Raw genomic sequence first — 17933 nt, 5'->3', positions numbered from 1 at the left:
AAAGATAACTGAAAAAAATTATAAAGTCATTCTGAAGAATTTTGAAAATGAGTTGTTCTATCCAACTTATAAAACCATATCTTCGAAAAACAAACAAACTAAACTACGTGGATTAATGAAAGATCGTAAATCTGCACAACGCCCCTTAAAAACCATAGTCTGCACAAGTAACTCTTAGCGTTTGTATCTTGTTTACTTGAAAAGCTACTTCAACTTCTTTTTCCATTCACACCAAATAAAACTGACGAATTTCTCAAAATATTATGTAAAGATAGTTTACCGACTACTTCAAACATTATCCTATTTCTCTAGATGTTGTCTCTACAGGGGCGTAGATTTTTTTATACCCGATGATTTTTGCAACCACTTATGTGGACTCTTTAGTTTGCAAATTGGTAATCTCTGATTACATGAACCTGAAAGCTGTAAACATGCAGTCACAAAGTAATCTTGTTGCCACGATACTTCAAGGTGTTGTGAACAGTTTTTAAAATGTTAATAGAATAAAGACAAATGTGTCACAAATTAACTGCCACATGAATTTATTCCTGCACACTGCACAGTATAAAAGATGGCCATTATACTTGACAAGGTTACTAATAACTTTCATTGCATGAATTACGTTTTCAAATATTAATAAAATTAGTAATTGCCCTTGATAAGTTTATATCTAGTGAAAAACTGTTCATGTTGTTTGATAAAATTATTTAAAATGTCTTTGGGAACTCTTGAAAATTACACATCAACACAATGCAGCACATAATTATTCATACTTTTCATTGAAGTAAGATTTATTTAGTCCTCTAGTCTACACGTTCCTAAACGTAGACATCCTTTGTGATGATCTGTTTATGAATTCTTTCATAAGCTCTTCTATATCTATTTTGTCGACCCCATCTTTGTGAGTGTGACAAACTGCCACATGGTTGAGGCGGCACTGAGACATAGTTGACCTTAACCACGTCTTCAACCGTCTTAATGCAGAAAAGATGCGTTCACATTCGCAGCTGGATACTGGACATACAAGCAAAATTTTTATGAGAAGAAACACTTCACTAAACATTTGCTGGCTTGTTTCATGCATTTTACAGTAAGCATCCATCGCACCTTTCAGAGATACTGCTTTTGTTGTTTCTTTGAACATGGGCAACTGAAACTCGCGCCGTTGTGCAGAGATTTCTGGATAGAAGTTTATAACCGAGTTGTCAATCTTGCCAGATGTGATCATGTTTTCAAGTGCCAGATATTGCCTCAAGTCATTGTTGTCTGCATTAAATCTAGTGGTCAGATGTTCTATGACTGTTTCAACAATTTCAAAATATTAACTTCTGTAGTAATCTCTAGCTGTTGCAGAATGGTGTGCTGAGCCATCACCTGTAATCCTTGGGGGTCTGCGAATGCGTGGTAGTTCAATGGGTACCAGATCTAGGGAAGTTACCTTTTTCTCAGCTTCATCAAATATCTTTGTCAAATCTGTCCAGCAGACCTCGTGCTTTCACTGCTACATCTGATTTTTCACTTGCTAATTCAAACAAATATTCAACAATGTCACTGTAGTGATCATTAGCACATGTAATTGCTGATAGGCGGCACAACCAGCGTGTTGGACAAAGTGGGCGGATGTATTTAACTGGACCATTGTGGTTGTCTGACGATACAATATTTTCAAAGATTGTTTTATATTTGGCTGACCTCTAAGCAAGACACCAAGTTCATGTACCCACTGGATAGAATCTCAAACACATTCACAAGCTTCAACTGCATGTTGCATTATTAAATTAGCCTTGTGTGCTACGCAGTGAAAAAACAAAGCTGACGGTTGCTTCTCTTTTATTTTTGCCTGGCATCCACTGTACGCACCACTCATGCTAGCGGCTCCGTCATAAGTTGGTGCTTTTAATCCTGACAGTGGTAAATTATGTCTAGTCAGTAAATCAAGTATAGTCGAGGATATTGTTTCACCAGTTGTATTGGAAACACTGTACAAACCAAGAAATGTCTCATGGACGACAAGGTTCTCGTCTACGTATCGTACACATATTGCTTTGTGTTCGGCACCTATAACATCTTGAGTGCCACCAACCATTAATGCTTGTTTTTTGTTTTGTTTTTTGTAATTTCGCACAAAGCTACTCGAGGGCTATCTGTGCTAGCCGTCCCTAATTTAGCAGTGTAAGACTAGAGGGAAGGCAGCTAGTCATCACCACCCACCGCCAACACCATTAATGCAAAGATTTTATTTTCTTGCACTTCGTGTGCTGTGTTCCTCAGTATTTGATGGCTGAACATCTCCATTATTTCATTCTGAGCCTGGGGTGATGTGAATGTGGTTTTCTTTGACAAGTAGGCCGTCAACTCAGGATCTTCCTCGTTCAAGAGCTTCATTAACTGTACGAAGTTCCACTCTGTATTAGTATGTCCACGTAATGCTAAGTCTTGACGCAGTAAGAAACGTAAACTTCTGAATATTTTGGCTAGACTTCTTTTGCATTCTTCCTGCTGCTTCTTTTTTCCATCATGTAGCTGGACAGTCCATGGAGTTACGTCAAGTGAACCTTCTGGAGATAGAGCGAATCTATGCTTAGACGGCCTGGCATGGCCAAGTGAGTTAAGGCGTGCGACTTGTAATCTAAGGGTCGCGAGTTCGCATCTCCGTCGCACCAAACATGCTCGCCTTTTCAGCCGTGGGAGCGTTATAATGTGACGGTCAATCCCACTATTCGTTGGTATAAGAGTAGCCCAAAAGTTGGCGGTGGGTGGTGATGACTAGCTGCCTTCCCTCTAGTCTTACACTGCTAAATTAGGGACGGCTAGCGCAGATAGCCCTTGAGTTGCTTTGCGCGAAATTCATAGCAAACACTGTGCTTAGAGGATGAATGGTGCTCGTTGAATTTCTGTTTTGCCTTTCTCCAGTTGTAAAAACCGGTGAATATGAAGGTATACTCCACTGGCCTCTCCAATTTCCCTCTAAAAAAGCCTCTATTTTCCGCCTTGTCACAATGAAAGCATATGACTTTTTGGGTCTTATTGTCGAAGTGCAGCTATGGGAACTCATCAAACCACTTGCCCTGGAAGTTGATATTTTGAGATTTTGCTTTCTGTCGTGGTATTAGTTACGCGTCTGGATGATATGACTTTCTACACTGTATCTGTGGAGTGTCAGATGTTTCATTACTGCACAAACTTGTTTCACAATTATCTGGTGGTTCATGATGTGCAATAGTTGCACAAGCATTTTCAGACTCGTCCTCTGATTAACATGGTATTTCCTCTGTATGGTAAGTTTCTATTCCTTTGCTTGAGGTTGTTGGATTATCTGCATCTGCATTGTCACTTGTAGTAGTGGTAACTGGCTTGCAGAACTGTCTAATATTGGAAAGTTTCAGACGCTTGCTTGTCATTACTGGAATCTGTTTCCCAGATGACTCAACAGGCTAAAATACAGTCTTTATTGAAAAACTCTAATGTACAACGAACGAAGATAGAACAGAATGGAAGTAAAACTAAACTGTGCAATGTTTTTAAGTCGAACCCGCGAACTTCACAGTGACTACCGAGCCGATTGACCGCCTAGGCATCGCTGGGACAATAATGTGTGCTAGTTATAACACAAGTAATTGCAAGTTTCTCGCAAAATACTTAAACAATCACAAATATATTATATTTCTGTTAAAGCTCATCAAAAGGCAAACACGTTGTAATATACTGTCTATTAAATAAAAACACCTAAACAAAAACCAGCAATACAATTCAAGTAGAGGCTTCAGGCTGTTGAAATCGCTCCTTTTGTGTTCTAATTATACTAGAAAATACAATATTTTTACTATCTATGATAAGATAATATATTGTTTTTTTACCATAAAGCACCAGAGAGCAGTGATAATCTAAAATTTCATGGATTAATGAGGGCCACAAACACAGGTCTAATGAGCCCTGTTGTAAAATTGAGCTCAGACTAAAGGGAGCGGAGGGGGGTGATGTAGGGCGCGTCTGGATTCGAGTGGTCCAAACCTGTCCTGTCGTTAACTGTACTCTAAACGTACACTATGGTAAGTAGCTTCGGCAGCTAAGGAGAGTAAGGCATTCGACAATAAAACCGGCTAGACATGCATAAGAACAAATGGCGTAGGAAAACCACACAATATACACATAAGATTACAAGCTACAAATGGCTTGCCAGATCTAGATTACAGGAGTTTACGCTTGGGAGTAATATTTTCGAATTTCATGCTCTGTTCAATCAGCTGTGATGAAAATTTTACTTAATCTTACATTACGTAGAAGACGTAGGTAGATTCTGTGATAGTGCTTGCAAGCCTTGCATGTATACTTAGGCCTACTGACTGATAGTTACGAACTATCGCTTAAATCGAAAAGCTTAGAAGCACGCCTATATTAAAGATGTACATTTCGGCTACTGAAAAAGCTTACATCTAGGCCTAATTATGTAATTCGATTGGTAAGAACACGAGAATCACAAGAACAAACACACAATTTGTAGGCCTGTGATGCAATAAAACAATTCAACAGACCAAACTGTAGGGGGGATGATTGTATGCACCATCCCTCCACCTAAAACGAAAGGGGATGTATCCCTCATCCCCCCAGGATCTACGCCCCTGTGTCTTTATGTGTTCTTCCATTCCCATAGACAATGAATAAGCTTGGTTAAACATCTTGTTAGGTCTATCCCTTCCGTAGTACTCAGGAAAAAAATCTCAGATTTTTTCTAAATAATACTGCTTTAAATTAATTTTAACGCTCTATAAACAGATCAAAGATATCGCTACGGACAACAGGGTTACTATTGTTTTGACCTCTATTTTGATGCATTTCTTTGAACTATCAGCTCTTATTCAATGTTATTTTGAAACTAATTTTTAACCAGCTAGGTAATACAGATTTGTCAACGATATTTTCAATATACAGAGTCGTGGATTTCTTTTTCTTTTGGTTGTATAAGTACTAACTCTGCGACATATAATATCGTTATTTTCACGTAAGATTTAGCTTTAATTATTTACATTTATTTTTCTAACATGTCACATTGTTGTAGTCTGACATTCTAAAAAAAAATTACCAAGGTTCTCTAGACAGACTAACAAATTTAATTCATCGGAGTTCACTCTATAAAGTTGTTTCATTAAAAATCAAGCGCAATATATTGGACTAAAGATCAGCATTATTACTGTAGTATTTAAGTTTAAAGTTTTAAATAAAACAAACACTTCCAAATTTAATATTCCAAATAAGTTAACTAATTAATATGTATTAAATACAATAAAACTGTTCAATATTAGAACATTCTGTGTCAGAGTTTTTTGTGTTTTTTTTTAACTGCACAATTATATTTAACTTTATTTTTTTACATATTCTAAAAATGAAGAATATTCTATAAATACATTTATTTATCAACTCTGGGATGTACTTTTATAATCTTAAACCTGTTTTCTTTTGTTTGTTTTTTTAGTTACTCGTCTTGACTTGCTTATGTAGGTGAATTTTCAATAACAGCAAAAATTTTTTACGGGTGCACAATTTGTGATGAACTGTTCACTCACTAGGAATACTCCTGTTTTGTGGATAGAGTTTGTAAACAGTCTTTCATTTTTCACTAAGCTTCCTCATTAAGGATTTTAAACACAAAACTTAGTTTTTGATGATTGAAGGTTTAGACGTTTTGCAGATTTTATTGTTTGCAATTAAGCACAAAGTTACACAATGGGCTACGTGGGTACTGCCCATCACAGATATTGAAACCCAGTTTCTAGCGTTGTTAGTTCAATAGAGGCGGTTGTAAACTTAATAGAAAACTTTTATATAAAAGTTCTGTAAATTATAACATTACGCCATTAGTTTTGTTAATTACTTTATTTGCCATATTAATAAGAGCTGTACCTTTGCTTATTCACCACTAAATATTATCATTGAACTTTTAAGAGGCTTACTATGTTCTTCCATTTTCAATTTTTACCGAAGATTTAACATTATTCATGACATCCTGTAACCAGCTCTATACATGTTTTTAATGTCAGTGGTTAGTTAAAATAGTAGTGTTAGTCACATTTATAGTATGTTGTTTTATTTGCATTACGTTCAACAGTTATATTTTCATGGAAGATTCAGATATACCTTTAACTTGTAGTTTGTTTTTTATATCTTCATAAACATTAGTGTTTGGTCGTGCTATAAGTACATTAATGTTACTATCTCGACACAGTTTAATCATTATTATGTTACGTTGCTCGTACAAAATTAATTTACTGTATGAAACAGATTTTCTATAGTATGTATCATGGCACCGTGAAGATAAATATTTATTTTACCTTTATAAAGTAGTGAGGTAGAGTAGGATTTGCCTAGGGAGCTTGTGCAATAGTTTATTACACCTCATCGAAATTGACCTATCTGAAGGATTTGCAGTCAAAATATTTATCTGGACAAAAGGTATCATTTACATTTATACTTCACATTCCGTAAATGTCTAAGGACCTTAAATGGCTAGTTATCTTTCGACAATAAAAAAATAAGCGTCCAGCAGAACATTGTGCTAAAGTCAGGGACTTGGAGTGATTCGATTTTTTACAAATTATTGGATGTGTCAAAAATATTATGCATTTAGGCGTTAAAAAACAACAACAAAGATAACCAACAAGAAAAAATACCGACAATTATACTGGGTTTCTAGTTTTAATTCAAATAAAGCTATTAGATAAGCCAGAAAGAGATCAAGTTACAGTAGCATTTTAGTGTGAAATCCGAGAAATTGATGCCCTGAAGAGGCAACAGGAAGCCACCAACAAGGTTACAATGATTGTTTGTTTGCATTTCTTGCAAACTATACGAAGTCTATATGCGCTAGCCGCCCCTAATTTAGTAGTGTAAGACTAAAGTAAAGGCAAGAAGTCATCAGTTATTACCCACCGCCAACTCTTGGAGTTACCAACGAATACTGGGATTGACCGTAACTATATAATGCCCCACAGCTAAAAGGGCGGGCATTGGACTGGGACCCGTGACCGTCAGATTAAGAGTCGAGCGCCTTAATCATTTGGCCACGCCGAGCCTGGGTTACAATGAAATGTTAAAGTTGACAAACGAATTTACGTAGGAAACCCCGGGCCTTCACATGTGTTGTCTTTTAAATATCCTTCGAAAAGCTAAGAATCTATACGAAGCTCTAAAGTTTGATAAAGATTTTAGGACAACTATCGATATTGCAAACGTGAATAGTGCAGGAAGAGTGTCTTTCACAGTTAAAACTTAGTTCACTTTTTTTACGTAAGTAGAACATTTCGCAACTGCCATGTTAAACATGCGTCAAAAAAGAGAATTCGATGTTGTTCGGAAACTAAGTAGGTCTGATGATTCACTATCCTCACATATTTTTCTATATCTATGGGTTATTCACTAGAGCTCTTCTGAATCATATTTTCTATTGCAAATGCTAAGTAAGAAGTAGATACAGATATGATAGCTCTTTGGTTGATGGAATGACTACGAAATGATGCTTATATTTTAAGATAAGTATTGAGTAGGTACTCTTTGGCAGTTCTGAACGTGAATGTACGTGATTTCACATCATATAGAACATATTGTCATATTCAAATGCTTGCACACATGCGTCTGATGGCATTTTTACCTGCTCATTACCTCTATGGTCTTCTGTAACCTATTCTCTTTTCTAATGAAGTATTTTATAAATTAAACGCTACAACTCAAAACAATTTTAGTAGCCTAAAGACTAGGGTGTTTAATAACCACAATTCATTTATTCGGGCTGATAATATTTTGTCTCATCTTATCCATTTTTTGGAGGGCTCAGTAAAACTAGTAACCAGTATGCTTGTGTAGATATCGGTAAACAAAGTTTGTGATAATTTAGATAACATTTCGAATATTTTGTTGATAAACTTGATACTTGTGGAAAATAAACTGGATCTTTGTGAAAAATAAACTCATAACAAACGTAAAGCTTCAAAGTTCTTAAAGGCGGATCGTAGAATCAAAACACTTGTCCGTGTTCAAAAATGATATCTAGATTTAGTTAGTTGGTTGTTCAGCACAAAGCTACACCTTGGACTGTCAATTCGTTCAGTGTTTGCAAGGAAGATTTACCTTCTACATATTTTCATCTGCCAAATAGTTATAGATTTTCGACACCTCCTCGAGTCCCAATTTCTCTGTCTTATAAAGAATCAGTCAGTAACTGAAAACTTTGTTTCCAGTATTGAAAGAAACAAAATCTCAATGCAATAGATATTTCATTTGGTCAATTGAGCAAAGTTACAAAACTTTCACTGACTTCATCAACAAGTACGGTTAATTCAGATTCGGTTAAACCCGCAAGCGCAGTCAGAGCCGTCCTTAATGGCGATCACATATTCTCATGTTGTGATATTGGTGTTCATGTGTTTCTTGATCATTCTGTTTGTTTGAATTTCGCACAAAGCTACTCGAGGGCTATCTGCGCTAGCCGTCCCTAATTTAGTAGTGTAAGAGAAGAGGAGATGCTGCTAGTCATCACCGCCCACCGCAAACTCTTGGGCTACTCTTTTACCAACGAATAGTGGGACTGACAGTTACTTGTCTCGTTTATCTGAGCTTGCTGCAAGAGTCTGTCACGCCAGGCATTCGATAGCAACTTGGAGATAAGGAGTTTTATTTCCAGCAAGATGGAGCACCTCTCCACTTCCATCGTAATGTGAGGGCTTATCTTGACGAACATTTACCGAACAGATGGATTGGGCGAAGAAGTAGTACTGAATTCTCCCACGTACACCAGACCTCACACCTCTGGACTTTCTTATGGGGATACGTCAAAGATGAGGTTTATAGCACAAAACCTGCAAGAATCAATAAACTGAGAGCAGCAATTGAAAGAAAATGCACCCAAATACCAGGTGAAATGATTCGTAAAGCTTGGAATTCCATCTGCTTGGATCAGAACGGTCATCAGTTCGAAAACCTGCGCTAACTCAAAAGATTCTACACTTGTCTTCTTAAAGTTGGGTTATAAAACCTAGACATATCTTAATATACATTGTATTTATAATCATTCAAAGTGTGTATACATTTTTTGGGACACCCTGTATTTTGCTTTTTTTGTCAGTAGGCCTACCTGACATTCTCTTGAGAATTAATCTTGCATTATTGTATCTTTATTTCCTTTTTTTGTGCTATTTATCTGTGTAATTATGTATATTTAATTAACCTGATGCATTTTTATATAAATGTAAAGCTATTGTTTTCCTTTGAAATTGAATAAGTAAAAATATTGAATGGACTATCACTGTATGAACACATTATGGTAATATTTTGGCCTAAGTCCTTCTTCAGATAATAATAGAAACATATCTGACTTAAGATTCGGTAGTAGTTTTGTAAATTACGAGTCACGTGGAGAAAAAAAGTCGGCGGAAATGTAATCAAGGCATAGAAAAATAATAGATAACTATATGAAGGAAAATGCAGCAGCATATAATAAGAGGTAAATATCTTAACACATACGAAATTAGGATTTTTGGTAAAAGTTTAATAATTAATGAAATTTTGAGGAAGAATAGAAGAACTTGAGCTTGTCTCTTTTATAAGGGAAGCTTTGCAAAGTAGTTCTGGTAAGACTGCATTTACTCCTCTGAAGCTAAACCTTATGAATGGAACTAAAGTAATATAGGATTCTGAGAAAAGCAGTGGGTAAGCCAAGAAGTCTTATACTGTGTGAGGCAGTCTCTACAGAACCCGTCGGCAATATCCTGCTTCCTCTGAGAGTGAAGCTAGAGAAACCATAAGCTGTTTGCCAATGTTGAAATTAGTGTGTTTTATATGGTCATTTGTTATGCCACCAATAGCTGAAAGTGCCTAACAACACTTGCTTTGTGAGTCTTTAAGTGGAAAAGTGTGATAAAGTGTTTTGCATTACATGGTATAACTAATATTTGTGTAATAGTGTGGAAAGTTGATTTGTCAGGAGACGAAAGGCTGAAAGTAGCATTGCAATTATCTTTTGTTTATGATGCCCAAGTGATATTCTGAGCAAAAGTTGCCACTACTATCAGAGTAGCACTAATTTAAGAGGGTGAAGGCTCTACTGTAAATGTGCTCTTCAATGGTAAGCGAAAGGGTTGTGTTCCACACAAATATATTGATGTGCAAGGTAGTAAAAGAATGGAAATTTAAATTATGATTTCAATACTTTTGGCTGAATGTTAGTGAGTATGATCTGATAGGCATTAACCTATCTGTTAATCTGTTAGCAGTAAATCTGTGAGTTTCATTGATGTAAGAATGTGAATCTTTCAAGTTTACACTAGAATGTTATGTACTTAGTAAGATTTACCAGAGTAGATGAGAGTAACAAAATCTGCTGCCACACTTCCATGAAAATATAACTTGAACTGCCGTTTTTAGTTGTTGGCGGGTTGTGTTTCAGTTCTGCATTATTAGAATGCAAGTGGAGATATAAAATTCTGTGAAAAAATATTAAACAATATCTGAGAATGATGAATATAAATTTTAGATAATCCAATATTTTATTTATTATATACAAATATTTTGATTGCTGTATTTACACATCTTCAGAACTCAGTTTCCTTATTATATTCTTAACATAAATCAGCACCAGCCAAGTTTTGCATGAATTTATAGACTGGAGCCAAGGTGTGATACCTCTGTGAAAGGTAGTTATTCTCGTCTTTGGCAAAGTTTGTTGCTGACCACAGTCATAAAGGAAAGGATACAAAAGTGATAATGAATTATTCATAGTTGGAGAAAATAGGTTGACATCTTCATGTTGCTCACTAAATATTGATCAATATTCAGTCCTGTATTTCTCTCCTACCAATTCTAGGTTCCGTCAGTAAACAACCAAATTGTAGTGAAAAGAACAGTTGAAGAACAGGATAACCGCAGAGTATCCTTTCAGTCACAGCAACTTCAGAAGCATCCGAGGTAATGGTTGAGTTCATAATCCAGGATGCTTGCATCAACCATAGCCCATGATAGTAAAGAATATGTTATGGACTGGATACATGTGAGTACACATATTCCATATACATAGGGTTCGATCCTACGTTTTATCTTGGGATTTTTGCTTTGTTCTAATGAGTTTTAACAGGAAAGAATATATTTTTGAAATGGGAATATTACAACTTTAATCCACATTCTGCCTTTCTCTGACATATCAGAGTTTGTTTAATTAACACATTATTTCAAACTTGACTTTGTCTATAAAACATGCTTTCTTCTTTTCCTAAATCAACGAGTAGTGCTTTCTAGTATTCTCTGTTAAATATTGACAATTGCTGAGCTGAATCGTTTCTTTTTTGCTTTTTGTCACAATCCTGAATTTCTGATACTGTCTTCCATTAGTTGGACTTATTTTGATACCTTCAGCGCCGAGGATGAAGATACATTGCCTAACGATGCATCTGAAATGTATATTCTGGAGGTAAAGACTGTATGGTTGGTCCTTAAACGCATTAGTCCTAAATTACAACCAACAATCTCAAAAGTGGTAATTACACGAACACAAGACATCAAGGAGTCAGGAAACGTGGGTTCAGCTGAGACCACAACGTTCGATGTGTCAAATGTCCAAATTCTTCATAAATAACCGAACAAACGTGCTGTAGCTGATTAAAAAGAAGAGAAGCAGTCAGAGCATCGTAAAAAACAAAGAAGTGTCCCATTAAATGATGCTTTATGGAAATGGAAACATGAAATTGTATGTATATGTATAAGATGAGAAGTAGGTAAGACTATCAAAATCAAACAAAGGTGTTCATTGAAGGATAATGCTTCACAAAAAAGTGAAACACAAAATGGTAAGAGGAGAAGCAGATCAAAGCATCAAAAGAAAATAAGAAAGTTCCTCATTGAAGAATGCTTCACAAAAGCGAATTACAGTGTAATATGTGGGCGTACACTTCCAGTAGAACTAAAGAATTATACATCCAAACACAAGCTTCCAATAATATTGTTCAATGATGTGGAAAGCAGGATTTGACATTACTGCTCTTACGTCCACCTCTGCTACTGTTACTATCCCGACGCAGTTACCAAGATTGACATCAGGGCATATACTTTCACTGGTAGTGTCTTATATATTAGCTCATAATAAGACATTGGAGAGAATAGCACTTGCCATAAAAATCCAGACTGATGTAAGACTGTCCTCCGCTGATACAGCTGTAAATCCACAGATTTATAACGCTAAAATCAGGGGCTCGATTCCTTTCGGTGGACTCAGTAGATAGCCCAATGTGGCTTTGCTATAAGGAAACACACACACACACTGATGTAAAACAGCAACTCTTGCTATAGTTGATAATGGTGTTACAATATCACTGTCAAAATCAAACATCCTAGTAAATGAAGGCCTGGACTCTTTACAGTTGTAAGAAGGACCATATGTTTAAGTGAAGAAAGCTATCCACACAGCTATAGGAAGAGGATTTGTTGTGAGTTTAGATGGCTTTTGCAAAAACCAAAGAGATTATCCACCAGACCACTATAAATCCATAGCTGAATTGGAAGACGTGTTGTTAGGTTACTTTAGGTGACTTTCACTATCTTCTTTCAACTAAACTGTACATTTTGGATTACTTTATTTTATACAGTAAATCATTGTTGTTTCACACCTCAACGACCTGAACGATTTTTCATATAGACAAACCTTCACAATAGGAAATTTAATGAATAACCAATAAATTTATATTTGGAATCCAAACAGTTATTTGTAATAAATATCCATTTTCTATGTATTTTGTAGGTGATTCTATGAGAGTTAAGTAAGGGTCAAGCAAAGCAGTAAACGAGATCTGCAAAACATCCTTGCTCACTGTAGGTAATAGTTTACAATAATTTGAAAGAGAACAATCTTCACAGTAGTGTGTATGTAAGTTACAGCCGACCCATAGAGAACATTAGAGTGATTTAAGTTGCAATCAAATCAAGTATCAGCACTCCAAAACCAATAACTATAAAAAATATTAGCGTCATTAAAGTTTGTTATCCAAAAAAGAAATGCAAGTGCAAGTTACGATACCATATGAAGGTAATGAAATAATATGCCAATTTGATCATACAGTAATTAATGACGCGTAAAATAATAGGTTGATAGGTTTATTGTACATGCGGTTTTTACCACTTGAATGCTTTCCCTTACTACTTATTTTGTACTTTTACATTTACCGATGGACAACGCCTGCTGTTAATAGTATTCATTGTTTTCGAGGCGACTAATTCGAATACTCAGATGTCTTGATAATCCATAATAACTACTGCATCAGAAATGCGTTTGGCTAGCAAGAATTCTCTGTACATGCATTTTGTATAGTGCATACTGACTTCATTTATGGCACAGTGTTTGAGGTTAAGGTTTAGTTTCTATGTGTGTTGCGTGAATATATGTAAATTTAACAATGTTTAACCTATAAAGTTTTAGGATAAATACAGCAATTTATGTATGAAATTGTAGTTTAATGAGCTTTGAAATTTTTACATGTGAATTTCGTTGCTAAATTTGTTTTGGGGGAGTTTTATGCATAGACCATTAGAGGTGAGGGAAGGTGATTTGTGAAAATGTCCTTATAGTTAATACATATTTTTACTGTTCAAGTGTTTTTAACGTAGTAGTAATGTTTCCCTCGTTAAGAGTTTAATTTCGTGTGCAGCCTTTGTTAAAGGGTTTTTTCATGTTTATTGGCCGACAAATGTATTTTAACTTTGTGAACATGGACTGTTAAACCACCCACTGCCGAGAAATAAAGCTTTGCAACACATTGATTTGACTTGTGGAGTGTTAATAAATAAAAAATTTAAATTACGTTGCTTTTCAAAATTCATTTGTTGGACATAAGGAGGCACTTGCGTGAGTGGTAAGTATTCTTTCAGTGTAAAAACGAAACTTTATGTATCCAACTTTCCTATAGAAATAGCAAAGCAACTAAGTACTGAGCCAAACTATTCTTGTTGGTGAATCAGAATAATTGTTGGTGGAATCGTTAATGGTCCATATTACCTGTTGTTTATCATTGATTTTCATATTCTAGAAACCTAACAATTTATTACCATATTTAGAGCAGCCTTTGTGTTTAAGAGGTTAGAATTTGTGGAGAGTAATAGACTTTTAGTAGTTCTTGTTGTGTGTTCTACATGTATTTGAAGAGACCTTTAATTCCTGATGTATTTTTTCCACTTAATTAGAATTTGCTTTTGTGTGACTTCTAAGAACGAGGTTATTGTTTCTTGTTTCTGTGATTTAACTCGAAGTGAAGCATACATCAAAACCCGAGGTATGAAAAACCCCTCTTATAACAGGCCTAACTTCTCTGCTTTCAGTTTTCCTGTAATATATAAGGGAATTATGCTGTAACACAATATCAGACATTTAAATGGTCTTCATATATCTTCAAATAAAATGTAGCGATTTGTCGGATTTAGCGAGTTATTTTTCATGTTTATCTATTGTAGCAACTTGTCCATCCTATCGATCAATAGTAGTGCCAGATGGAAAGGATGACGTCTCAGGCTGCTCACAAAACAATTGGATAGTGGCTTCTAATGCTCCTACTTTATTAGACTGTATGTGTGTATTTTGTAGCTTAAAAAGTCGTGTGAATGTTGAAATTTAGCAAAGCAACCACTTCTGCTAATTTACATTCCCGAGGTGTTTTTATATTCATTTACATGAGGTCATTCGATTGAAAAATGTTTCTCATCATGTATGAGAAACAACTGTTTCAATAAAACCTTTGATGGTTTACGTATTTTTCTCATTGTTACTTTTATACTGTAACGTATAGTGTATTGAAGCATGAAAACCAAAATTACCTCTAAGCACTAGCCATTATATAACATTAAGCTAGATATGTGGGTACATAAGTATCCTACGTGATAAGTAGGCCAACTTTTGTATAGTTAGTTATGTTTATGAGCTCAACACAAGACGCTTTTTTATGGACTTTATAATGTTTTGTGCATGCCGAAGCCAAGTTACTCAAGTGACATACAGTGTTACTGTATAAAATAACCTGCTAATGTTTTACTTCATTCATAAGTAAGTTATAGTCTGTTATTTAGGTAATGTTATTTTCATTGATTGTATTGGTTAGTGTTTAACATATATATATATATATATATATATACACATATTATTATTATTATTATAAAAATGACTTTAAATTCTTGACAGAAATCACATGGTCCGTGAATCGAAATTAGTCTTTTTTTTTAAATTTTGAAGAGAGGAATTAAAGGCAAGGCAACTAGTCATTACCATTCATCACTTATTCTTGGGTTACATTTTACATATGAACAGTGGGATGTACCATAAGATTATTATTCTCTCATGGCTGGAAGAGCGAATATGTTTGATGACTGGTTTTTATCCGAAAATTGGGAGTCGAGCGCCATGATCACCAAGGATTTGCTACAAAAGCCTTCTTCTTGAGTGAGTGTCATGGCACTTACACATAATGTGAAGAAAGTACATTTTTAAACATTCTTCGTGCATGTGTTCTGTATATACTTAATGTTCTTGCAAACAGGATGTACAAACCTCAAACCAATACGGTTACTTATCAAACTGGCTCTTTCATAGAACTAATATTTGCTAGAAAATACATTTGTATCACTCACTAAAGTTTAAGGGATGGTTTCGAGCTTTATACAAGTTGTGAATTAAATTCCTCTTGAACATGTAAAATGGGAATGTATAGTAACATTTTCAATGCAAGACTTTGGTCCGATTTATCACTGTATTAAAGACACAATCTTTCTGTTTGTTGTAGAGTTAAAACAACACTGAAGTCAGCCAGAAAATATGTTATACGTAAATACCAAATTCTGTGTGTGTGTGTGTCTGTGTGAATAAAGAATTTAGTTTACACTAGTGTTCGAGCCTCTTCTTTGCCTTCCGTATTCATTTGTTTCTCTCGCAAACAAGTCTGCTTGACCCTCCTGTTGTTGCAATACTGTCGTATCTACCTGTACATAAACATAAAATACAAGATTGTCTAAACTATATTGATCCATTTTATTACTGACTCTATAGCTAAAGTATGTAAAAATTAGATAGAAACAATTTCCTGATCCAAATAATTAATAACTGCAAAAATATAATGAATACAAAAGCTAATGTATTTACACACTTTGTGGAAACGTTTCTGATGTATCAATAGCTGATTCGAACATGTTTAGTGTGTATTATAGCATCACAGTGGTTCGAATCACACTTTTCAGATATGTTTTTGCAATTGTTAAAGTAAGAAGAACCAGGTCCAAGTCAGTTTTACAAATATCCATATTTTAATGTAGCCAGTTGTGTAGCATGTTTGATAGAACACACGATGAAAACAAACTTAATATTTAAAACTACACGATCGTCACTTTAGATTTGTCATTAACTGAGGAACAACAACATTATTTGCATTTTAATACTTTTACAGTACAATGATGAAACTAGATTAAAATAAAAATACATAATTTTATAATAAATAAGCACACTTGCTCATGTTCAACGATCCTTTGTTTACTGTAAATCGATTACATACAAACACCCATAAATTGCTAACTCTTTTTTTCTTCAATTTTCGTATGTCACTGCCGGGATATATAATTTTGTTTTCTGCAATTACTTCAATTTTTTTTCCCAAAATAATTTTGAAATTAAAATATTTAGTAAAAAATGTACAATAAATGGAAGAAATGTAATTCTTTAAAAAACTAATTATGTAGTCCAAAAAATTACTCTTATAGCTGAAACAATGTGCAAACTGTTCATTATATATGCACACATAAATGTAACTCATTTATCACTTCATGCCTTTACTCTTTTTTTCTTCAAATTGGATATTTCATACATCTAAATGTCTTATTACCAGATTCAAATATGTACAAAAGTAATAAAACCAGCTAACAGAGCTTTAAAATATCAATAACAAGTCTGAACTGTTGCTTGTTTTGACCTGCTTCATACAACCAATCTACTGTTCATCTTGCACACTTTAACATATGATAGCTGCAACCACTGTTATACGATATTTATAGCTGTGACGAATTTGAAATTTAATACTTTTTGTATAATACTGTACTTTCAAATCGACTTTCATGATGTATTTTTTCTATACGATGACGTTGAAGGAATTCTATTCGAATTTTTTATTTTTATGAACTGCAACATACATGTTTTTTACATTTGTACGTTATAATGTATAAGTATAATAAACACAAAATAAATTTACATTTGTAGTTCATTCACTGTTTTTGTGAACTACATAATATTTTTTCGTGAACAAGGTAATAATTGTTTTATCACACATCTTTTCTTAAACCAATTGTAACAACTTTCAAGCTATTTTAATAATAGCACCTGTAAAAATTGTAATTCGTGATGATTCTCAACTACTGGTCACACATGTATTTGATTGAAGTCACGATAGTTTTAATGCATCTAAAAATATAAATTAACTGGCTATAGATATTTTGAAACAAGTTATTATACACAGAAATGGAATTCAGTGTCCTTCTTTCATGTGATGATTACAATACACACTATATTGACATCACACACAAAAGAAACACCCCTGAAATCATTTGGATCGAGCTCGTTTTTAAATAATTGTCAACAAATAATAAAAATAATGTTTCATTTCATAATTCACTCCATACTAAAACGCTTGTTTAGAAAGGCATAAACCACAAGAAAGTATGTTAGAAGAGGGATAATATCAAAATTTTAGCTTTATGATCTAACTCACATTATACTGACAGATGAAATTAAAACTTTCTACTGATAGCTTCTTAAAGGAGTGGAAAAATGTGTAGAAGATTTATGAATACGAAGTTATCGAACTGTGCCAAATGAATAATTGGCATAAGTGTTACTCTTTTAACTGATCAAATTACAGACAAATGGGCCAAACAATTCA

General features: G+C 34.5%; 1 protein-coding gene across 6 annotated transcripts in view; it reads right to left on the bottom strand.

The window, feature by feature from the left end:
* Positions 1 to 15206: 15206 nt before the first annotated feature.
* The window catches only part of LOC143225205 (protein turtle-like), a 247281-nt gene continuing 244554 nt past the window's right edge, over positions 15207 to 17933 (bottom strand). For 2 of the 6 annotated variants that reach the window (XM_076454207.1, XM_076454213.1), the window contains one exon: positions 15208 to 15990. In XM_076454207.1, coding sequence (XP_076310322.1) covers positions 15926 to 15990 — 65 coding nt within the window. In that variant the 3' untranslated portion in view covers positions 15208 to 15925. Of the gene's footprint in view, positions 15991 to 17933 lie in introns of all 6 variants that reach the window. The other 4 variants (XM_076454208.1, XM_076454209.1, XM_076454211.1 and 1 more) reach the window with 4 other exon arrangements.

Source organism: Tachypleus tridentatus, chromosome 9 (genome assembly GCF_004210375.1).
Source record: "Tachypleus tridentatus isolate NWPU-2018 chromosome 9, ASM421037v1, whole genome shotgun sequence".
Taxonomy (NCBI): domain Eukaryota; kingdom Metazoa; phylum Arthropoda; class Merostomata; order Xiphosura; family Limulidae; genus Tachypleus; species Tachypleus tridentatus.
This window is presented reverse-complemented; position numbering and strand designations above follow the sequence as displayed.